Source organism: Drosophila nasuta, chromosome 3 (assembly GCF_023558535.2).
Source record: "Drosophila nasuta strain 15112-1781.00 chromosome 3, ASM2355853v1, whole genome shotgun sequence".
NCBI lineage: Eukaryota > Metazoa > Arthropoda > Insecta > Diptera > Drosophilidae > Drosophila > Drosophila nasuta.
In genome coordinates, this window is record NC_083457.1 from 40,968,943 (window position 1) to 40,994,457 (window position 25,515).

At 35.4% G+C, this 25,515-nt stretch overlaps 1 protein-coding gene across 3 annotated transcripts; it reads left to right on the top strand.

Annotated features, from left to right (window-relative positions):
* Nucleotides 1-1,977: 1,977 nt before the first annotated feature.
* Nucleotides 1,978-25,141, top strand: LOC132793043 (LIM/homeobox protein Awh). 3 transcript variants are annotated; one of them, XM_060802636.1, is made up of 6 exons: nucleotides 1,982-2,929; nucleotides 20,328-20,509; nucleotides 22,340-22,557; nucleotides 23,439-23,672; nucleotides 23,898-24,023; nucleotides 24,101-25,141. In XM_060802636.1, the coding sequence occupies exons 1-6, from the start codon at nucleotides 2,924-2,926 to the stop codon at nucleotides 24,157-24,159; spliced, it is 825 nt and encodes a 274-aa protein (XP_060658619.1). In that variant the 5' UTR covers nucleotides 1,982-2,923; the 3' UTR covers nucleotides 24,160-25,141. The 3 variants fall into 3 exon arrangements, with proteins under 3 accessions (XP_060658622.1, XP_060658619.1, XP_060658620.1); XM_060802637.1 differs by having other exon boundaries at nucleotides 23,439-23,660; XM_060802639.1 differs by lacking the exon at nucleotides 24,101-25,141 and having other exon boundaries at nucleotides 1,978-2,929; nucleotides 23,439-23,660; nucleotides 23,963-24,019.
* Nucleotides 25,142-25,515: the final 374 nt, after the last annotated feature.

Consider the following 25,515-nt stretch of genomic DNA (forward strand, 5'->3'; position numbering starts at 1 on the left):
AGAAGCAGAAGCACCAGCAGAGGAGGAGGCGGTGGCAACAGGGGGCGGGGCAGTCGGCCAGAGGCTGATGATGACGATGATGGCGACAGCAAAATGCCAATTGAATGCCAAGCGGCTTTAAGTGTCGGCTGGCGAAAAAACGAAACGAAAAAAATACAAAACCGTAGACTGTAAAGAGCACTTGGCCGAGAAGAAGAAGAACAGAAGATGAAAGAGACAAAGAGAGAGCGACTGAGAGAGAGGGAGAGCGGAACTGTTAAAGTGCTTGAGGCGCGCTTAAATTGAAAGATGAAATGGGGAAGTACGGAGCACATAACGTACGAATCAGTAACAGATGTTTAACGAACTATAAGTTGTATGCGTGTTTGCATAATATGCATATCGTACTTTATATACATGACTTAACACGGAAGAAAATTGAAGATAGTAAGAGAATATAACTTATAAAGCAAGTTGTAATTTGAGCAAGAGTTACAAGAGAGTGTACTTAAATATGAAGTTATTAATTTAGCAAATACTACAATTAAGAAAAACTTTTCTTTTAAACGATTTAATCTCTTAATGATAGTGAGAATTGACATCATAATGTAGTTACTTTAATTACTTAACTTTATTACTATTGTGAATGTAGTTAACAACTATATTACTATAAAAGCTTTTAATGATTTAGTGGATTTCATTAATTACAAGGTAAATTATTTATTATCACTTCAGTTAATAACAATTGCGAAAGTTTTTTTTTGATTTACAATAACTCATTATTTTTAATAAATTTTTATTAGACAAATATTAAACATATTCTTTGTTTTATAATTGAAGAAAGCGCTTTTAACTGGCCTTTAGTTTCAAGGTATAAAATAATTTTTATATGAAAGAAAAGTAATTTAAATTCCAACTATTGATTATCATTTTTTTTTAATGTGTTATTATATTGTTCTAATTTATAAAAAATAACTTAATTTTAATGGACATATGCATGTACATATATGATAGATGCAATATAACATAGTTAAAAAAGTAAATATGGCTTTATTTTTTAAAGTGTTTTATTTTAGATTAAATAAAAAATCTATTTTTATATTAGTTTGACTAGCATTTCGTAAACTTTTTTGTAATAATACAAATCAAACCTTTTCTTCATTTTCCTTAATTTTTTCAACCAGTTTTTTAATTAAAAAAATTTTAAGTTCAAATAAGTCTACGCATTTACTTATTTGAATTTAAAAATTTGTTCAAATAAAAAACTATTTGTTAATAATAATTATTACTTTTTGATTTTATAATTATATAATTAATTGTAATATTGTTATATTGTACATCTATATTATAACAGCATGCCTAAGAACAACCTCCAAAACAAATTACCCCATTCACCCCATTTAAAAGCTTCCCTTATAGAAACATTCTTAAAGCAAATATATGTGGCGCAAATGTTTTAAATCTTGAATTGAAATTGAAATGAATTTGCAGAATCTTGAAGTGAACGAATGTGTTAAATGGCTACTCGCAACTCGACTTCCGCCACATGCACTCGTATCTCGGTATCGCCTTAACGTGGTGGCATGCCAGAAATGCCGTGGCGTCGAACCCAAATGAAAATATGTTGGGAAAAAAACTGTCAACTTGCAGCTTTTTGGACCGTCAAGCGGTTTGACCCCAAAAAAGTCAAGTGCGCCGCTCCGTTCCGCTTCCGTCACTCCCCCCTTCGTTTGCACCGAACCGGTGAAGCGTGGGTTAGCTAGCAAGCATCTAGCATCCAGAGAAGCAGAGAAGCACCCACCCAATGGCACACAACCGCAGTCGCTCAACTCGTAAAGAGACTCAAGCGTAAGAACTCACTCAACTCTCAAACACGGCACGCGCCGGCGCACTCAATTGGCTCGTTTAAATAAATTCACGAAGAACGACAAAAGGGGGCGGGGGTGGCACGACGAATTCACTCAAAATGGGGGACGCTGACGGAACTCGTTCCTCGCGTGCTGAGAGCGGGGCGTTGCCTTTGAACGAGCACGACGCCATGGCAACCAATCACCACACAACCCCCGGCAAAAACGAGCTGAGCTGAGAAACCAGTTGAGCGAGTTTCGTTACGGTGGTGTGTGTGTGTTTGCTTTATGCTGCCTAACACACACACTAACACACATGCATGAAACCGGGTCGTCACATCCATGCTGCTGCTGCTGTTGCTGCTGATCCCATGAGCCATGGGCAATAAGCTGAGCTGTGACTAGAGCGCCGGCAGTTTATGCAGTGGCCTCGTAGCTGTAACAACGTCGTCGCTCGCCTCAACGCCGTTGCTCGTTGTTCGTTGTTCGTTGTTGTCGTCGTAGTTTGAGTTTGAAGTTCTCGCCTCGAACTCTCGCATCAGCATCATCGCCGGCCAGAGAGCCGGAGATATTATAACGGGGAGTCTCAGAACCGTCTGCTGTTGTTATCGCGCCACGCGTTTCGCGTTTCACGCCGCTTCTTTGATAAGCAGACCGCTGCGAGTTTTTAGCGTCGGCGAACCACAAGAATTCAATTAACAAATCAAACGTATGACAACAAAAAGTTATAACAAATTACTAAGCCCAGTGAACAATTTTCAAAATTTCATATGTGCTAATCAATAAAAAGTGTGTTGCAAACGCAAAACGAGTGCGTAGCTATATTCATCATACTCATACTCACAATCACACTCATACTCGTATTCGTATTCGTATTCGCACTTATGCAATTAATTTGCATGCATTTGGTGGCATCGGTTGGACGCTTGACAAACTGATTGTCAAGTTGTCACAAAAAAGAAAGAAAGAAGAAAACATTACGCATCCAGCGTCCAGCAACAAGTGATTTATCATCTATCTATCGCCAAAAAGCTGGCTGAAGAATTTTGTGCAAAAGACTTGGATTAAAAATCGCCAAAATTGTGGAGGCAATTAAAATGAAGGTAAGTCAAGTTTCCTTAAAAGATAGAGCTTAATATATATACAACTTTTGATCCTAACAGATGTTTCAGTTTATTGTTTACTTTTATCATTTTAATGCATAGCATATAAAATGTCTGTATAACATGTGGTCACAATTTAGCACATTAATTCGCCAATTCAATTTGCAAGTTTTTATGATAGTTAACTCTATTATTACTGACGCTCTAATAGCTTCTTATATAATGGTTTTTTATTTTCACTCAAACTGTTTAATGCAGTTTTATAACTTACTAAAACATAATTGCATTTGTCTATTGAAAAAAACAATTTGCAAAGTACGAGTATTAGGGATTCAAGTAACTTAGCTTAGAAGTTTTAATAAAAGGTTTTATTTTAGTATGATAATAATCAGGATTAGAAATTAAGCATTGGGAAAACAATTTAAAAAGTACAAGTATTTTGTACTTTAATTGAGTAATTAATACTGAAGTTGCAATATAAGCGTAAAAGCAATGAATTTCTGGAAAAACAATTTACGATTTATATAATTTATTTCTGCAGTTTCAACAAAAGTTCAAAAAGATTTGAATATAATATTACTCAGCCTTTGTTAAATAATGTGCTGAAAAGGAAATAAATTCTTTAATTACAAAACAAATGATTAAAAAAATTAATTAGAGTTAATAATAAAAAATGGAACTACTTATAAAACAGCAAAGCAAAAAAAATATTAATTTATTTGGTTTATAGAGTTATTTTATTTTTTATTCCTTAAATAAGTTTTTAGTATCAACGGAAATGATTTTATATATAAATTACATTATATGATAAAGGTTAAAAACTACTTATACTAATATTTCAGCTGATATAATAAACATTTTCAATTCATTAACATCTTACATTTCAAATTTTAATATTAATAAGGAAATAGAAATTCGAAACAATCGAAAACAATTTGCAGTTGCTCAATACAAAGTGAAAACTAAACTAAATCATTTTCAGATCTTATCAAAAACGTTTTACGAATTCATTTGGAAAACGTTAGGAGCAAGTTTTGGTTTTTGTCTTTGATCGACACCTACGCCAAGCGGAGGAAATGTTGCCTTCCTTTATATCTTTTTGCTTTTAATTGATGCACATGTAAAACCTTTTCGGGTGACCTACAAAACGTGCTGAATAGATTGAACCAAAAACCCGCTGGGACTCAACAGGCGGCGTTAGTTTTTGTATATTTTTTGTTGTTGTTTTGTGGGGGAAAGGCAAAGGGTTAAGGTTGAGAGTTGAGAGAGGGGGCATGATATCATATCGTATCGTATCTAAAACAATGCCCATGGGGCAATTCAAAGCCATCAACTCTCTCGACAAACCGTACTAATAACTTTTGGAAAACGATGAGTTTTCAAAACAGACGACAGAGCAGACCAGCAAAAGAGCGTTCAAAAGTCCAGCAATCCAGCAATCCAGCAGTTGAACAGTTGAAGCAGGCAGGCAGAGTCGGTGAATATTAAAAGCACACAAATCGCACCATGGGGGGGTGCAAGATTTTTGAATTTTTGAATATTCCAATACGTATACGGATTCGGATTCGAATTGAATGACGACCATGTCAAACCCACACGTTGAAAATTATGACTGTTTTATTGAGCGGCAGCCGAGGGCAGCAGGCGGAAGGCGGGAATCATTTTTTATTGTATGATAGTTGTTGCTGTGGAGAGTTGCAACGGCAATGATAGGCGCGTTTATCATTAGTTAACGTTTTTAATTTCTAAATCTTTTGGGCCATTCGCTGATGACGTCGCTCAATTTCAAATGTGTTCATTCAACAAACGTTCAAACGTTTTGCTTTAATCGATTTTTTTTTTGTACCTCTCGCAGAAGATTTGCCTTGGCTCTCAGGTATCACAGATTTTTTTGTACTTTGTACCCCGCTGGGAGCATTGTGTGAACTCTGACGCAAGTGCTGAGCCACCCACAGGATTCAAATGCTCGCACAAATGTTGTAAAATGTTAAATATTGGACATTCGACAGCAATGAGTTGGCTCTTTAAGATACAGATACGGATTCATGTAGCATGATTTATGCCTCACGGTTTCTACATCGCATCGTTGTTGTTGTCTGTATATTTTGCATGGCTTTATCCATAAACATAATTTTCATTACCATAGCAAATTAGACAAGGTGCTGACGCTTATTGGACCGCACATAAAAGGCCAAAATCTGTTATAAATTTTCAACAATTTTTGTTGTTATTTTTTTTTTGTAGAGCGAACTGACTTCTTTTCATTTCTCCACATTTATAATTGATCTTGTAGGCCCACGTAAAACCAATTCTAAAGATGATCGCATGTGGCTAACTCTTAACTTTTAAAAATCGACGATATGTGCCTGTTCTATTGGCAGACCTTTAATAACTGTCAATATGCACAGCGGGAGATCTTAGGAAAAATGCCGCAGCAGCGCGACTTCAAATCAAATGTCAACAGTTCTAAGCCGCAAACTAAGCCAACAATAGAGTCGGACTTAAGCCCTTTTTTTCGTTTCTACTTCTCAGTTTATTTTTGTGTTGTATTTTTGTGTTGTGTATTTCTTACTTGACATCATCGATCTTGACCCGCCCCAGTTGTGAATCCCCTCCGTGCCTGACCCCGCAAAAAGTGTTGTGAGCCCAGAGCTATGACGCCACAAAAGCGCAGCTTATGAATATTCATCGAGCAAAGGAAAGGCATAAATAGTGAAGCGCTTAAATGTCGAATGCCTGCAAAGCAACTATAAAAATATACATATTTCAATAAACGATTTTTCATTAATAATTCACTAGGAAATTAAAAACCAAAAAAAAATATAAAATAGAAACTCAAACTGAAAAGCTGTTAACGCCTCCCAAACCGAGCGGCATGTTTTCTTTAATTGAGAACTATGCGATAAGTTATTATTAGCCAGACATGTGAATGATCATGAGTTGAGCTTAAACATAAACAATTTGTCTTCAATATGCCCAATGTGTCACTTCAGGCATTTTGTCTGCTCAAAGTAATTTCTTGATTAACAGACACAGAGAACTGAATGATGTTGGAAATATAAATGATGTATTGAAATATAAAGGAAGGCTTCAATTAAATTAGCATATTCCGGGGCAAACTTAATGTTTAATTCAACTAAACTAAATAAAGCCTATGTTAAATTTATTGAAAAAAAAATCATTTCAGAGTTGAACTCTCTATTCGTTTAATTTCTAATTTTTTTTTAAATAAATAAATATGATTTTTTAAGTTTAACTTTTATCCACTCATAAATATTATTGAATTAGCATATTAGTATTTAATTTATATAAATTAGATTAAATCCAAGTTAAACTTTTTTAAAACAAATAATTTCACATTTGACCCTTGTTTCTTTTATTTTCAAATTTTTAGTTTAATAAGTAAATATATGAAATTTTAATTTAAACTTTGTTGCAAACCAATATTGAAAACTTCGCTATGTAAAATTAATAATTTAAACACACAATTTTATTAACGTACTTTGCTTTCAAATTTATATGCATTGACTTTTCGATTGTGTTTAATATACGGCTTGACTTTAATGCTAATTTTAAAAAAATGTTATAATTATTTACTGATAAATGGCTTTATAAGGAATGCGTACTAAATTCGCAGGCGAAAAAGTTAAACGCATAAATAAAAAGATTTTTGATAAGCGTATAAAATTTGAATTTGTTGTGATGGAGACAAAAATTAGTAATTACAAAAGATGTCAAACAATGTAGAAAGAATGCAAATTTGATGCCAGAAATGTCACTCTTGATCGCCTTAGGCATTGTAGGCTTATTATTACATCTCCTTAGCACACACAAGGTGCATTTTATGAGCAGCTCTCAAGAAGCCAAATCCCACACAAGGTGCAAACAAAAAAAAAAAAGCGGATAACGCGTGCCAGTTGCAACTCGCTCAAATGACATCTTGACCAGGCTAAAGCAAAAGAAGTATAAAAGCAGCTGCTTTGCTGGCCCACAGATTTCTGGGCAATGTAATTGGATTTTTGGCAGTGGACAAGAACAGCTATCGAATGGCTAATTGACAACTGCGGCGTGGCGTGACAATGCTGACAAGAAATCGACGCCTGTTCAGCGTCGTCAAACAAAAGCAGAGGCAAGGAGGCAGAGAGAAGAAAATGCATCTTGACTTGAGCCAATTGCCCCGATCAGGCACAAAAGACAAACAAATATCACACCTTTGTTTACTGCAAAATTTAGAGAAAGGAAGAGACAAAAGGCTCGAGTGGTCAGCTTGGTCCTTCGCTTCGCTTCTCTACTCCTCTCCTCTCCTCTCCTCTGCTGTTGCGCATGCGCCCCTCTTGTGCTCCTCTCTAGGGAGAAACGTGTCAAAGTCACAGCAGCAAATTTTTAGCAGGTAAATGTGAAAATTCCCAAAATGAAAATCAAATGCAGACGCCAGCCGGCAGCAAGCAAAAGGCAAAGGCAAAGGCAAAAGGCAACCACACAAAAGAAACTCTCGAACTCAAACTCAAACCTCGGACTCGTATCGGTTGTGTTGTGTGTGAGCAGCATTCTTGAGGTCTCTGTGGCATTGTTCGTCGAGTGCATCCGCAAAATAGTCCTTAAAGGACGCTTAGTTGGCTTACAAATGATGCCAGAAAGGGGCTCGACAAACGGCAACGGCAACGGCGGCAGCAGCAAATAAAATTGTAAAATGCCACAAATCATTGTAACTTCTAACAAATATCTGTGTGTGTTGCCTCCTCAGTCGCCTGTCAATGGTACTCGACAGCAAAAAAAATGCAGGACGAGTGCGGCAGAAGAAAGGACCAGAATCCGCCCCTAAATCATTGACAGCCTGCATAACCCATGTTTCCCCCCCCCACTCTTCTCCCTCTTCTCCATAATACTGCTGTCTAACAATCCGTAACGACAAACCATTCGATTTTATTTTACATTTTCCACAAACTTTCATCGTTTGGCAGAAATAAATGTTTGCCTGTTGTTGTCGATTTGGTCATTAGTTTTCCACTAGCAAATTTTCCAACCTCTCACTCCCCGCCCTCCGCCCTCCACTCTCTTGTCATTGTGTTTGTGTGTGAAAATATTGTTATTTAATTGTTTGGCAATTGGCAAAAAGCTCTTTGAGAGCACCCAAAACGAATACAAATGTTAGTGACTGTGATTTTAGCTTATCTTTGTATCGGAAATCTAACACAGTAGCTGGTTGAGAGATTTAGTTTGGGTATTTTAGTTTTGAAGTAATACCGCCGAAATCTTTCAAAGTCATTTCGACGCGATTCTAAATAAATTAACCATGCGGAGCAGAGCTACATTAATTTGCATGTTAGCCCATTCGGAATTGAACTGAACTGAACTGAACTTCAAACTTGATTTATTGTTTAGACATAAACATACTACGACGACTCGAATCACATTTGCATTCACAATAAAAAAGTTTGTGCTTTTTGTGTGCCACACGAGCGCACAACAAAACAAATCCCAAAGCGATAGCAAATATTAAAAAAAAAATTATTATTATTAATTTATGCAAAATGCAGATTTAGCTAATTAATTGTAGTCAATGTTCAATAAAAAAAAAAAATATTCAATTTTACACAATGCAAATCGTAAAAGCTGTAAAAAGGCAGCCAAAGTCCGTCTTGTCTGTGACAAGTTGACCAAAAGACAAAGGCATTCAGTCTCCGTCTTCGTCTCAGTCTCAGTTTTGAGTTTGATTCTCACTCTCTGTCTCCGGCACAATCGCAGAGTATCTACTCGACACGTCTCAGGCAGCGAGGCAGCCTCATCTTGAGTCAACTTTTATGATGAATGCCTTAAAAATTCGATGACCATAAACAACAATATTGTGTGCACGAAGCGTAAAGCCACAGCTAACCGAACTTCAGTCTACACTTGCCAACTTTAGGGGAATTCAATTTGCATAGTAATAGAAAGACACAGGCTATAAACTGCAATTTAATTTGAGGAAGCCTTTTGAAATAGGAATGTGGAAAGTATTTAAAACGTGAGAAAATTAAGTGTAAGCTAGAGGTTATGCATAACAGTTGGATATTTATAGTATATATTTTATACTAAAATGTTAGGGAAATACTAAGAAAAAAATACTTATACTAAAGAAAAATTCAATAATTGGGAAATACGAATTGTTATTTTGATATGTGATGTGAGTTTTTTTTAGAAAATAATACTCTAAAGTATATGCCAATGTTCAATAATATATCACGTTGTTTGTATGGAAAAAAGTTAATTATAACACAAAATAAAAAATAAATACAATATAAGAAATACTTCTAAGAGTAGAGGTCATAAGAAATTCTTTTAAGAAACATAATAATATTCTTTATTACATTTCTTAAAAAGAAAAAGAATATGATAACTCCATAAAATAAATAAAATAATAATATTTCTTTTTATAATGTTTCTTTTAACTCGTTTAGAAACAGCTTAAACAAATAAGATTAGAGAAAAATTTTTCATTTTATTTATTATTATTATTATTATACAAACAAAATTTACAACAATTTCTTGTCTGAATCTTCAATTTAGCAGATTTTTCTCTACACTTTACAAACCACATACCAAAGCTAAGCAACCCAACGCTAAGGCTTAGCCTAGAGTATTTTAAGTAGTAAATACAGAACAAGAAATACGCGTGTCGAAATTGTTAGATACTTGAGGGCGATTTATAAGCGATTTATTGGCGAATGTGCTGGCTGACAGATCAGCAGCGACGTTGAGTTGATCTTATACCGGTCTCCGTTGCAGACTATTAACGCTCTCTCTCTCTCTCTCTCTCCCCTCTCTCTTTCTTTCTCTGTCTCTCTCTCACGTTCTCTACAGCTCTTGCTCTAGCCACAATGCGCTCTTCGCTCTTAGTTTGCCGCTGTTTGCACAACTGTCGTGCAGAGTTAAAGCAAAAAAAATAATGAAATTGTAAAAAAAGTAATGAGAGACAATAAAAAATGGCACTTTAAATGCTTGACGTAGAGCGAAGTGTATTATTTAAGTTGCCAGAAGAATGACGAAGAGAAAGAGTTGTTGTGTCTGTGTGTGAGTGAGAGAGAAGGAGTGGGTGATAGAGAAGGTGCGATAGATGATGTTATAAAATGTTAATTATATACCAAGCTTAATAGAAAATTTCTGCAGCTGCCAAAGGAATGCAATAATTTAAGGTAATGAAAGAAATTCCGATGCATAATTGACAATTAAAATAGAAATTGAAATTGAATTAAATATTCGATTAAAGATTATCACTCATTTAAAATCAATTTCGGGATGCTTTTAGTTTTGGACTGAAAGAAAAAAAGTAAAACATAAACATCAAATGTTGCTTTTGCTTATCAAATTTATAAGCTTAGTTTTTATACCCGCTACCCATAGGGTAGAAGGGTATTATAACTTTGTGCCGGCAGGAAATGTATGTAACAGGTAGAAGGAGGCATCTCCGACCCTATAAAGTATATATATTCTTGATCAGCGTCAACAGCCGAGACGATATAGCCATGTCCGTCTGTCCGTCTGTCCGTCTGTCCGTCTGTGTGTCTGTCCGTCCGTCCGTATGAACACCTAGATCTCAGAGACTATAAGAGATAGAGCTATAATTTTTTTTCGACAACATTTGTTATGTTTGCACGCAGATCAAGTTTGTTTCAAATTTTTGCCACGCCCACTTCCGCCCCCGCAAAACAAAAAAATCGAATAACAAGCGTAATTTTAAAGCTAGAATTTTGGTATATATAATAACTACTATAGTAGTTATGATTTCTGAAAATTTGGTTGCGATCAGATAAAAATTGTCGAAGTTATAAAAGAAATATTTTTGTATGGGCAAAAACGCCTACTTACTAGGGGTCTTAGTTGCTTTGGCTGACAATCTGGTATATTGTGCCGTCTATGGTATATTTTGAATGCGGTACTATGTCGATATACCAAATATACCATTTGGTATATTTTTAGTATTTTTGCAGTATATTCGGTATATTTTGAGAAAATACCGCAAATTATATTTATTTTATTCAAAATGGGTAGCGGGTATCTCACAGTCGAGTACACTCGACTGTAGCTTTCTTACTTGTTTGTATACTTTTTGTTTCGGCAGCTGCCGCAAATGATCAAAACAAGTTCGAGAATCTAAAAATGTAGGGCTACTTTAAAAGGGGTTTGGTATATACCAAAACTCGTAGACATGGTCAAATCGAATACCAATTTTCTGTTTGCCACCGCATGTCCATTTAAACCAAGAAGAGGAGACGAGAGGAAAGAGGGGAACTGCTCACGGAATGTCGTTGAGCGTTCGACCGCTTTGAAATTTAATATGAAAACGTTGTCTATGCAAATGAATATTGCCACCTGTTTATGTTTATGGTCAATGGAAATGGCAGCATCCTCAGCAGCAACACCGAAAAAATAAAAAAAATAAAAAACCGTATTGGCTGCAACCGATACGATACGATCCACTTCAATCCCAAAAACAGTCCCAATCCAATCCGTTGCGTTTTGAACCAACAAACGATCTATCAAGTGGCTGCTGTGTGTATGAGTGTGTGTGTGTGTGTGTGTGTGTGTGGATAATCTTGGTGGGAAAAACGTGAGAACGATCTTGTATGCAAATCACTTTCAGAGTTTTGGAGCAACACCGCTCCACCCTGCGTCCCAATAAAATATACGAAAACTAAAACGAAGAAAGTATTAAAATGAAATTTATTTCGTATGGGGCGAGCCACAGTTATAATAAAACGCGTCTGGGAGCGCACACAAAGCCCAATGTTTGCCAACAACAACAACAACAATAGTAACAACAACAGCAACAACAACATTTCTTATAGCGGCTGTAAAACACAAGGCAGTCAACGGTCTTTCGGGTTAACCAATTGCCAGTTTCCCAAAGCCCAGTTCAACAGCTCTCCAGTTCTCCACAGAACACAGATCGTTGTGAGATGTCTCAGAGATGATGCTACACACATACACACGCACACACATACAGTTCGAAATTGAGTTGAGTTGAGTTTTGTGTTTTGTAGTGTAATAAAGTGCGACATTTTAAGTCGTCGGCTGATCGGGGTAATAACTTGTCAACACCGGAGCCCCAACAATATAACCATTAAAAACAAAAGTGTGAGTCGATCCCGGTGTCTTCGTAGTCTTCGTCATCGACAGAGCAGAATCCCAAAAACAGAAAGAAAAAAAAACGACACCGAAAAATAAAACAATTTATATAGTATGTGCATACAATATACTTATCTTTATACATATTCCTCTTGGCATTTTAATTATATTTGTATATTTATTGCGCACTGCAAAAACAAAAAAACTGAATTGAAATGAAATGAAGAATTATGAATAACACTTGTTGAGCATGAAAAACCCATAATATTATAGCTGTTGCTTTGTTTTGTTGCCAAGTTTTTTTTTGGCATGCAACATGCAACAATTGCTGCAACTGGAGGCAAACTACTTAGCGTCTAAGTGTTCGCCTTAGGGTAACAAAAAAAAACACACACATACGGACAGTGGTCAGTAGTCTTCAAACTGGCAGCTGAAGATCTGAAAAAGAGTCTTTGCTATGTTTCTCTGTTATTTTTTTGGGCTATAAAAACGTTGGCAGCTCGCTGGGCCTATTGGCCGTAAAATATTTTACGATGTTACGCCAACAAAAGCAGCGACCAACATCCAGCTAATCCGCCATATGCGTGTGCTGTCCTCCACGCTCTCTTTCTATCTCTCTCTATCTCTCCTTTCCACTTTGAGCTTCTCCCTTGTGGCTTAGCTTGCCATCATAATATTTGCCTAGGCCAAAAGCGCGTTCATCTGTGGCCAAAAGCCGCAACTGAAAACCTGCCAACGGCAGTTCAAGTTGGCGAAAAAAAAAACTGTAAATGTATCTACAATATCTATGCGATTGTATTTGTATCTTTGCATACGTATCTGCATCCGTAGCTGTAGCTGTAGCTGTAGCTGTGTGTGATGTGTGAATATGTTGTGAAAATTGAATGGCATATGCACATTTTGTCGCCAGTGATAAAATTTAATAACGCTGATAAATTTAGCAAAAACATGTTGGGCCATTGACATAAAGCGGTAATTAAGTTTGCTGACTCGCAGCAGGACAACGTCAACGGTTTCCCTGTTGACGTGTTGCAACGTGCTGCAGTCGTTGTTGCCGCTTGCAAACACAGTGAAGACTAACCAAAGTTGAGCACAAGTATGATAAAAACAATTATATTTTTAAACTGCTTGCAAATCCCATAAGATTGAAAATTATGTTTTTAAGCTTATGTTTTTCTTAAATGTTAAAATATTTCTTTTTAAGAAAATGATTTCTATAGATTTACATTAAAAAGTCAATATAAAATGTAAATCTCACAATATTTTTAATTTTAAGGTAATTTTTTTTTTTTAATTTTAAGTTTTTTTCATAAGGTATTAAAGTCTTTTAATTAAATCAATACAAAATTGTAGTTTTTCTTGCGCTTGCTTAAAAATTTACAATTACAAAATTAAACGAGATTTTTAATTAATTTTTAATATAATTTGTTGTCAAACTTTAAATTTAATTATAAATTTGAAAGGTAAAAAGTTCAGAAAGACTTTTAATTTGAAGATTAATTATTTAAAATTCAACATAATTTTTATTATCTCTTGATTAGTTATCAAGTTTGGAGTTCAACATTAAGAAACTCAAGTTTTTAAAATACTCTTGCTTCCACATAAAAATGTTAAGGCTCAAAACTTAAACTTAAAATTGTTTCACATTTTCTCAACGTTTTTGTTATTCAAAGCAAAGAACAAGACATTGAACTTAAAAGTTATTTTTCATGTCTGTTCCATTTAGTCAGCGCTCACTGTATTCCCATAGAAAAGCTTTCGCTTTTTCGTTTCGTTTTAATTCGATTCGATGCGGTTCTGTTCTGTTTTCTGTTGTATTATAGCGGCCATTAATTTGATTGGATCAATGGACGCGACAACAGCTACAACTACAGCTATAGCTATAGTCACAGACAATGGGAAACACATTCAGATTCATATTGAGCTTCAGAGTCAGAGTCGGAGTCAGAGTCCGAGGCGTAGACGGAGTCAGAGTTGCGTTCGCCGTGAAATATTTGTAAACATTTAACCAATTTATGATGCAGCCAGAGTACGAGCGAGTATTGTATACTAAATACATATGTATGTATGGGTTTGTGTTTATGTAAATACGTGTATGCGTGTGTGTGTATCTGAGTGGGCGCAACGCATTCGTTTTCATTCATAAAGAGCAGTCATTAAATAACAATCAGCTACGACGCTGATCTTAACGCCAAACAAACGCCGACGTGTAAATTGGCATAATAATTTTAAATATTTTTTTTTTTTAAACACACACAGTTATCCCACGCAATGAATAACAAAATACAACAACAACAACAAACAACATCCGTATAACAGAACAAAAAGGTAGCTCTAATTAAATGTCGAGCTGCCTTTTTCGAAAGTCGAAAGAAAAAAAAAGTTTAAATATATTTTCAAAACGAAAACTCTTTTTTTTTGTATTTTATATAAATTATGTTTTGGCTACAGCCTTCATTGTTTGACTGGCGCTTAGACTTGCAATTGTTGTTGTTGTTTTTTTATTACAACAAATATTATTATTAAGTATTATTACTGTTGATGTCAAGCATTTTAAAGCGCCTTAAATGGAGCCCAAAGCGTCCGAAAGGCCTTAAGAAAACATTCGCTAAAAAAACTGCCGCAGCGACAAGTGGTTGAACAAAAGATAAAAAACACACACAGACACACACACACATCTATGCATTGACATATGATTCGATTTACTATATACTCTATCGTATATTGTTATGGCAGCTTTTGTTCGCTTTGGAGCCTGCAACATTCTCACGCTGTTTACATTTGTTGATTTTCATTATTTGGATTGCTGCGCATTTGTCCCTCAGCGAAAAAAAGTGAAGACTAAAGACCGAAAAGATGACAAGTCACCAAACGTATAACGTATCAAAAGTGTCGCTGCCAAGGGCTTTTGTCTCTTTGATAGAGCATCGAAAACTAAAAACTGAAGCAGCTACCATTGATGATCGCTCAATTTGCGCAATGACGTGAAAATTGTCTTCAGCTTCGTTTTGGGTAATCGATCTTCTAGGCGTGCAGCAGCAGCAGCAGCCACTGAAGATGATACAGTTCTTTTCTTTTTATTTCATTTCCATTGTCTGCCAAAGGCTACTGTGGAAAGTCTTAGTAAACCATTCCGAAGGCAGATCAATGGCAATATTGATCAATTGATTAGTTTCATGCAACTTGTTCACATTCAAATGGTTTTTTGGAGTCGTATTTGGGCTCGGCTGCCACAAAGATACATCCTACATACACACAATGTGTATTTACCTCTGTTTGTCTTCAACTCTCACACCTTTCCTACAGACAGCTTGTTTTGAGAGTGCGTTATCAACTGCTAGATCCCCCCTATGGGGCATTAAATGGCAGCTTGTAAATTTTATTGCATACTCTTGAGCGTCTCTTGTGCCTTCTTTTTATGATTCTAGCCTGGCCTTTTGTATCGCTTTTTGCGTTTTATTATTGCGTCCGAGCGTCTGTTATTTATGACATTTCGAGCAAAAGTTGCAAGGTGCAAGTTTTGTTTATGGAATTTTTATGACACGGATAACATAGAGACACCAGATCTTTGCGATCCATTTGCTTATAAGCAGAATACTTGACAGTTTTCTACTTATAACGGGCAATTGAATAATATAAAATATATAAATATCTTTTCTACAACATCTTTTAACTATTTTATCTACAATAGTTTGATCTTTTATCAATGAATCTGAAAGGCTATAAAATTTGTTAATAATTCCTTTTGTTCTCTACATCATTATCATCATTATATATAGATTTTTTTGTAAGTTTTCTTTATCTAACGTTTTAGCATTTAATCCGAGCGCATTAACATGAATTAGCTATTTGAGGTGATGATATCATGATGAATTTAATAATGAGATGTGGTAATAATCGCAAAGAAAACAGCCTACTAAAAAGCGATGCGAAAGATAAATAAATTAAATATTAATATGAAATATTTCAATTCGGTGCGAGGAGTGAAATCAATTAAAGGAATTTCTTCTCCCATAAATTATGCTATTAGAAATAAGTTGATTAATTATGCCGATGATTTTATGATGAATTTAATAATAAGTGGAAGTAATTTTCAAATGAGAATATTTAAATAATCCAACAGTATTTTATGTTGTGAAGTTAATTAAGTGAATTCACTTTGCTTAAGCATGAATTATTGACATGTTTTCTTCATTAGAAGCAATGACGATAATTGGTATCTTTGAAGAGGAATTAAATGTTGTACGGAAAGGATGAAAGAAAACGCTTTGCATGAGAAATTAAATGTTGATTTGAAAGGAAAAAGGAAAGAAAAGATATTTATCAGGAATCACAATTATTTGCAAATTATAAAAATACTATTTATGAGGAATTAAATGTTGGACTGAAAGGAAAAAAAGAAAACATATTGAAAAATAATGAAAAATACCTTTAATGAGGAATTACATTTTGAACGGAAAGGAAGGAAGAAAATGAATTTATGAAGAATTAATTATAAAACTGAAAGGAAGAAAAAAGATAAATGTGTGGGGAACTTAATGTCATACTGAAAGGATGAAAGCAAAATAAAATTTAAAAATAATGAAAATATCTGAAAATATTGAAAGGCATAAGAGAAAGAGATAAATATTAAATTGAAAGGAATAATGAAAGAGAGAGGTATTTATAAATTGTAAAAATACTATTGATAAAAATTAAAACATCTTTTGTGAGTAAATAAATGTCGAACTGAAAAAAAAGAAAAATATTTATGAACTATTAAAAATAATTTCTCTAAAATAATGTTTAACTTTATTGAAAATTATTTCGCTTGAATTGTGCCTCATTTGTGTGGCTTTAAAAACGCCTTATTGAAATGCAAAAGCTTGACCAGATTTGTGCAATTCGTAAAGAGAGAGAAAACCTCAACATTCATGAGTAAATTACAGTCAAATGACATGCTCGCCAAAATGCCACTTCGGCTTCTCCAACTGACAACAGACATATTTTCAGAAGTGGGCATAGACATGACAACAATAACAACATCAGCATCAGCAGCAACAACGGCAGCAACGATAAATGCAGATATGAAGTACAGACCGCCAGTCAAGTCAAAGTCTGGCCTTCAATGTGTAAATGTGTGTGTGTGTGTGTGTGTGTTATAACGGGCGTCGGGAAAACAAATTGCCAAAAACACCCCGAAGCCAGAGGCAGGCAGCAACCAGGCAGCCAGGCAGCGAGGCAGGAAGGCAGCTTGTGGGTTTTTGGTTTTTTGGGTTTGAGTTTGGGTTTGGCTCGCTGGTCGAGCAATGTGAAAAGTTAAACGAAAGTGACAGGCCCTGGGCGCATATATATGTATAGGGGAGAGTGTAGAGTAGTGTAGAGGGGGGGGGCAACACGCAGTCAACGCGCAGGCTCGTTGTGTGGTTGTGTGTGGCAGCGATGGGCATCAGGGGAGGGCGCGATTAAACGTGTCACACGACGCGACGCGGTTGAAAAGTTAAATGGCAGCGGCATCGGCAGCGGCAGCAAAATGAACAGCAGCAGCCACCATGTTAGCATGTAGTTATAACTACACACACACACATACACACTCGTTGTGAGATTCATTTGTATCTGTGAGATACATTGGCCAGCAGAAGCTACATGTTGCTCTCTCTCCCGTGTGTGTGTGTCTGCTTGTGTGTTTTGATGGTGGCCATATTGCATTTTCGGCTATTTTCATTTCAATTCCAAAGGCATTTCCCAAGCATCAAACCAACCCCTGACCCCCCTCTCGTTGTAGTATCTATGAAGTGTAGTATCTCATAGTTGGCAGCTTGTAGCTACAAATTGTCATGAATAATAATAATATGTGTATGAGTATTTGATATTGTTTCCATTGTTGTTGCTGCTGGTTTTCCTCAACTACCGCGTATTTGTTTAGTTTTTTTTTGCTTTAGGCGTATCTCTAGATATATTTTATTGTTTTATTAATTGCTATAGTCGCTCCACACACAACAAACACACACACAGACACTTTGATGTTGTGCCGCTCCTGCGACCTAGTCACGGCCAAGTTATTGTTTAAATATGTATTTATTTTTTGTGTATTTGCCGTAAGTTGTTGTTGTTAATGTCTCGCGCTATTTGTATTTACTTTGTGTATTTTTGTCAATGGCAACGTATATTTTTTGTTGTTGTTTTGTGTCGGCTTTTTAACTGAAATTTGTCAGCCAAGTTAATAACAAGTTGTCAACTTCAGTTACTGCTGCTGCTGGTGTTGCAAAAACGACAATCAGTTGTCGCAACAATTGTTTTGCTACAGCAGCCACAACAACAACAGCAACAACAACAACTACATCAACTCATCGCCAACGCCAGCAATTAATTTGTAAAAACGGTAAATTTATTTTCACTGTCGCTTTGATTAATGGAAAAACAATTTCGATGTTGTCGCCGCGTCGCTGCGGTTTGTTTTGCTTTTGGTTTTTTCCGTTGACAATTTTGTTGTTGAATTTGAATTTTTTGTATTTTTCGGTTTTTTTCTTGTATTAATGAATTGAAAATATGCAAAATGCTAGCCATTAATTAAATGTCTTAAAGCCCTGCACTCAAATGTCGCGTTGAACAAGAGAAATTGAATTGTTTTCAAGCAACTAGAATTTTTTTTTTTTGGAGTTAAACAAAGAGCTGTTCGAATTTAGATACAAATTGAAATTGCTAAGCATTTGCATTTGCATTTTAAACGCTTATAATTGATTGCATATAATGTGATTTTAGACAGTTGAATAAGCCATATTGTTCTTTTTGAAATATTGTGAAAATCGATCAAGTATTTAAAAGAAGAAAAAAGCGAGTAAAAAACAGTCAGAGATAAACTATAAACAGGTAAAAAAGCTAAAGTGTGCTCTACTGTGAGATACCCGCTACCCGTAGAAAAAGCAGTATAATAAAATTGCAACTCAATCAAAACTATAAATGCTAAAATATTGCAAAGCGATTCTAAATAGTATATATAGTATATAATACTACTAATAGTATAAAGAGTGTGTTTGCATAATTTTTGTCGGGAGAATTTAATTTCAAACGAGTCTATGCTAATCTAGCTATAATCATAGACAAACATTTATGGTTTCTCTATTTGCATGGACATCAATTGAATTAGATACGCATCAAATGATACATTGCTATCGGATAAAGAAAAACAAGGGTATAATTTTCAACTTTAAACTTTAATTCCTTTAAATATTCAGTTGCACACCAGATAACAAATTGTTATCAGTTTCTTTTTTCGAATAATTAATTGTGTCTAATGTAATTTAGTTAATTTCTTTATTTACCAGTTATAAATTTAAATTCGAAATGCTGTATATAATTGTTGATATACGACTTGAACACAGAAAATCCATTTAACAATATCAAAACCAATATTTCGATAATATGAAATGTGAAATAAAAATTTGTTTAAGACACTTTTAAAGTAGCGTAACATGCAGTCGCAATGAATATGCATGAATTCCGATGGTCCATAAATTATACAAATAAATCTTTGGCGCAAAAATGTCAAATATTGCTACTCGAAAAAAACTGTGATTGTGATGGTGACTGTGACTTTGAAGCAGCAGCAGCAGCTTTACTGAAATTGGTTACAATTAGCATAACATTTTCAAATTTATGTTGGAGTTTAGAAAAAAAAACAATAGAAACTCGTCTATAGCCGATGGCGTTTCCTAGTAGTAGTTTTTTGTTGGAATTTTAATATACATTAATAAGTTAAATGTTGCAGCGAAGAAATAAAACAGAAGCCGACGGCACATTCGATAGATTTATTGAGCGATTTCAGTTGAAAGCATAACAAAAGATACCAAAAACCAGGCGCTACGATTAGAGTAAAGATCAGTGTACCACAAAGCCGAATCGAAACGATCCGGTTCGGCTTTAGAGCTGACATCAAGCGAGCCAATAACAAATAAAAAGAAGCATATAAATTTTACTCATTTTGAATATTTCTTCTAGTTTATCTTTGTTTTTTGTGTGTCTGTCTGTATTGTTTTTTGTAAAACAATTTGCATTTGTTGCTGCTAGAACTGTGGCTAGAGTGCAGTGATCTTTAGATGAAATACTAAGAGACACATATAGAGTGATAATTTATGCGACTATCTCAAGATAGAAGAACTATACATATTGCATATTTTTATTTTGTGAATTTATGTGTGATACAAATACATAATTATTGCCATATTTTTGATGACGAAAAACATGCACATCCGTTTATATAATTTTGTATTTATTTAAATATTAATTTCGTGTTCTTTTCTTTTTTTGTTTACAGACTGAGCTGCGTTCCTGCGCAGCGTGCGGCGAGCCAATCTCGGATCGATTCTTCCTCGAGGTTGGCGGCTGCTCGTGGCACGCCCATTGCCTCAGATGTTGCATGTGCATGTGCCCGCTGGATCGTCAACAGTCGTGCTTCATCCGGGAACGTCAGGTCTACTGCAAGGCCGATTACAGCAAGTGAGTATTGAACAAGAAATTAAAGATAATCAAAGTGTTTTAGCATAAGTTTTATTTCCCCTTATCATTGGCAAACCATGAAATTTGTCATTAATTTTATTGGTGACTTTCTCGACACTTGTTCCCATAACGAAATCGATGCGATCGCTTGTACATTTTCCAAAACGCTTTTCTGTTGTTTATCTTATTTCCGTGTGGATGTGTGTGCACAAGTGTTTTCAAGATATTTTCCCACACGAAAAAACCGAGCAAGCGAAGTACATGATACAAGTCTAAGGTTAATTGTAACAATTCGACAACGCGTTGCGACTTAATCCCTAAGATAAACACAGCGAGAGTGTGTGAGTGAGAGATGCAACCAAAAAAACAAAGCTACGAAAGCGACTTTCCGATGAGACAGCCTTTAGATGCAAGTTGCAAGCAAAGTATCTTACAGATGCACACACACACACACACACATGTGAAGATACACGTACTCTCATAGTCGTTGCTGTTGCTGGTTGCTGTCGTTCGCTGTCCACACAGGCGGAAAACGGTGTCGACGGCGAACGAAATGAAAATAAACAAACAAACGCGCCGTGAGATGCTGTAAAAATATTTATTTTTCAAGTTAAGAATTTTAAGTGTGCATTGGGCGCTGGGCCTCGGCCTCAGTCTCAGTCTCCAAGCTGGGGCAAAGCTAAACGCAGCGATGGAGACATCATCATCATCATTATCATTGCCGTTTGCAAGTGCTGTGGCACATCCAGAGTCAGAGTCAGAGCCAAAGCTAGAGAGTTGGAGAGGTCCAGTCATCCCTCCCAACTGAGCGTACATTGTTGTGCTTGTAAAAATAAGCTTAAAAGCTAACAATAAGCTGGCCAAAGTTGCCAACTCATTTGGAAAAACGCAGCAGCCACAGCCTCAGCAGCAACAACGACAAAGGCGAGAGAGCGACAACTTCCGCTTAGAAAACGTGCAACGAAAACGCAAGAGAAACGCGTGGAAATCGTGCGACTATAAACGCGAGCCAAACGCTTGCGAAACGCTATTGACTTAAACAGTTGCAGATGAAATGTTATAGTTATGAACATAGATAAAGTTTTATTTTCATTCCATTTCATTCCATATAATCCTATTATTAAATATTGTTTTAATTGTTTCCATTAAATCCATTAAATCTATTTTTAAATATTTTCTAAAATAGTTGCATTAATTCTATTATTAAATATGGCATTTCCTATTATAGTTGCCATTAAAGTTTTGTGTCTTGTTTCCTATTTAGGTGAAACTTGTTGTTTCTATTTTTATAAAATAGTAAGACTTAAATTCAAAAGATATACAAATATATAGCATAAACTTAAAAAGGAAAAGGAATATAAAACAAAAACTTGTTTTTTCAAATCTTATAAATATGTTTTAACAACTTTATAAAATATATATTTGTCACCTATAGTGAGATTTAATTACGTGTTATGGCAAATCTTATAAATATGTTTTAATAACTTGAAAATAAATTATGTTGCCATGTTATAATTCAAAGTAAAGCTTTATATACTCGTATCTATTCTTATAAATTTTCTTTAAGACATTTTGAAATATAATTTATACAAACTATAAACATAAACGAGAATTGGGAAGAAACGCACGAAAACACTTGTTATATCTTCAGTTAAATATTTACACATCCGATTTTTATGGTATTATATAAAAAGCATAAACTATTAAAGAGAGGAAAACGGCAGTAAACCCCGAGCATTTAATTACCTGTCCCCAGTTCCCAAATCTCCCACCTTTAAAGCAGTCATTAAACATTAACAACAATTTCCGTTCTTCGCTGTTTTATTGCAGAAATTTCGGCGCCAAGTGCTCGAAATGCTGTCGCGGCATCTCCGCCTCGGATTGGGTGCGACGTGCCCGAGATTTGGTATTCCATTTGGCCTGCTTTGCCTGCGATCAATGCGGTCGCCAGTTGTCCACTGGCGAGCAATTTGCGCTCATGGATGACCGTGTGCTCTGCAAGGCTCATTATCTTGAAACGGTCGAGGGTGGCACCACATCAAGTGACGGTAAGCATAACAACAACAACACAGCCAACACAGCACAACAACAACTACTGTACAAAATGAGAGCGAAGTTTTTGTGGCACGCTTCAATTGCCAGCGAATCGGTTGTGGCAATTTGGGACGCTTGGACAAGCTAAGCGCCAGGCAGTCGCCAAGCAGCCTTCCAGCCATCCAGCCAACCAGCTAGGTCGACAACTGCCACTGATGAAATCGTGTCATAACTGAGGCAGAACAAGTTGCAGACGACGTGATCGGCTGTCGCAGCTTGCCACTGCTGGTTGCCCCTTTATATGTATGTGGCAGACCACCACAGAAGCCAAAAGGGGCCCATAAAAAGTATAAACACTTTTGACATTTGTTTCTTTTATACCCGGTATCCTTAGGTTAATCGGGTATTACAATTTTGTGACTTCAGACAAACGCAGTCCTTTCTGAATTCATTAATATTATATATACAGGCTTTTTTGTAGAATAATTACAAATCGATATACCGAAAAATACCGAAATATACCAAAATATAGTACTAGTTTCAAAATATACCATACAGTGGAAAATATACCAGATTGTCAACCAAAAAGAGACACAAACACTTTACTTTACTTTACTTTACTTGGTATTTTATAACACTTAGTATTTGTTTGGTATATTCATTTGTCATTTTTTATACCGTACTGACTTTTATTGAAAATGGAAGGCGGGTATCTCAGAGTCGAGCATACTCCACTTTAAGTAAGAACTTGCGTTATTTTGTATTTTCAATTTGGTCCAAATGTCAAAATGCTTTTAGGCCCAGGCTTAGGCACGTACTCGCGTTGTAATAGCCTCAACTCATTCAGAATATAATCTTTAACTCTCTTTGGTCTCTGTTCTCTATTCCTTTGTAGATGGCTGTGATGGTGATGGTTATCACAAGAGTAAAACGAAACGCGTACGCACCACATTCACCGAGGAGCAATTGCAAGTGCTGCAGGCCAACTTTCAGATTGACAGTAATCCGGATGGCCAGGATTTGGAGCGCATTGCCTCAGTAACTGGTCTGAGCAAGCGTGTGACGCAAGTTTGGTTTCAGAATTCGCGTGCGCGTCAAAAAAAACACATACATGCTGGTAAGAATAAAAGTAAGTAGTGGATTAGTGCAGCATGACCGCCCCAACTTAGTTTCCCTTCGATCCCCTCCTTCCACTCCTAGTCAAAGTAGTTACTTTACGCTCCCAAGTAGTCAGCTCTACTTAGTAGTAGTAGCATCTTAGAGCAGTAGTTAAATTAAATCTCACAAATACAACAAGTGTGATGCTAATCAAAGTGTTTCTCGATTTTTCTGTTCAAACGATTTCTGATTGCAGTACGCGAACCGGAAGGAAGCTCATTTGCGCGTCATATTAACCTGCAGTTAACGTACTCATTTCAGAATAACGCACAGAATCCCATGCATATGAATGGCACCAAGGGAGCCCTCTATCCAGCGCATGGTGAGACAACTACTTAACATTATTCCCCAACTTGATAATTAACAATTTGTTCTTCGCTTTTTCCTCTATCTTTTTAGAATCCATGGATGAGCTGTCACAAGACTCGAGCGTCCATTGCATGCCCAGCGAGGTGTGACTGGAGCAGTCCTCGCCAGCGCGTGCTCATCGCTAGCACTCGATGATGATCTACATCATCGGCTAGCATGACAATTGTCGTCGCTGTCGTCGCAAGAGCAAAAAGCAAACAAAACAAAACAAAAAAACAAGCAAAACACGTCCTTTCCTAGTCAAAATTTTATGTAAAGCGTCGTCGCTCATATGAAATGCAAAACAAAAACAAAAAATATAAAAAAAAAACAAATTATACTATACAAAAAACATGCAGACACCCACAGATACACACAAGAAGTCGTTAAAGAATTACGAGTATTTAAAACATAATCAAAGTCCATCAATTAACGCTGTTTGTCCAGAAGAAGCTGATGCTTTGAGCATCGGTAAACGAGCCCAGTTCAGCACATACACACACACACACACCTGTACACACATAGATACACACTCATACATAGACATCTCAGCATACATTCCTGCATAGCCCATAAACCTAAGCATAGTTTAGTTAATTTAATTTAAATGAAATTTAAATTTAATTTAGTTTAAATGACTAGTTGTTAAGTGTTTTTCTTCTGCTACTCTCTATCTCTATCCCATCTATCTCCATCTCTCTCTCTCACATTTAGTTGATAACAAGGAAAAAGAACATTGCAGCTGCTTGCCAAGGCTTTTTTTTGTAAAATATATTTATACTTATTGTATTGTACTATATATATGAAGTATGTCCAACTATTATCGTATCGAAACTATCATGTGAAGAGAAACGTTGTTATTTGTTTAATTTTCTTGTTTTTTAAATGTATAAAAGAAATACCTATATATGATATATATACACAGCTACACCTACACACACACATATATATATATATATACATGCATATGGAGAATTATATATGGCATTTTTGTAAATAGTTCTAATATAGCCGAAATTGATAAGCATCGCAAATTGATTAAGCGGAACTAAACATTTAGTTAACACAAATTATAAACAACTACAATTAATGATGAATCGAAATCAATTAAAATGAAAAAAAAAACAATATAAAAAAACTTTTTAAAAACAAATCAATCATCTTGTGTTATCAATCAGTTTGAGGGAGAATAAAAAAAGTGTCTTAAATTGATCTTCAATTAGTCATGCAAAAAGATAGAGCTTACGATATAGTAGATAGTAGAAATCTAGAGAAGGGAATTAAACATTTAGTAAAAAGATATTATTATTTCATAGTGAATGCAAGAATATTTCTTAAAAATAATAATCTAATAGCAGCGAAATATTTCATATTTGAATATCATTTTAAAAATTGTATTGAATAATATAATTCTTTTGTTTAATATGATGTAAGAAACAAGCTAGATAATTCTTGAATTATTAAAT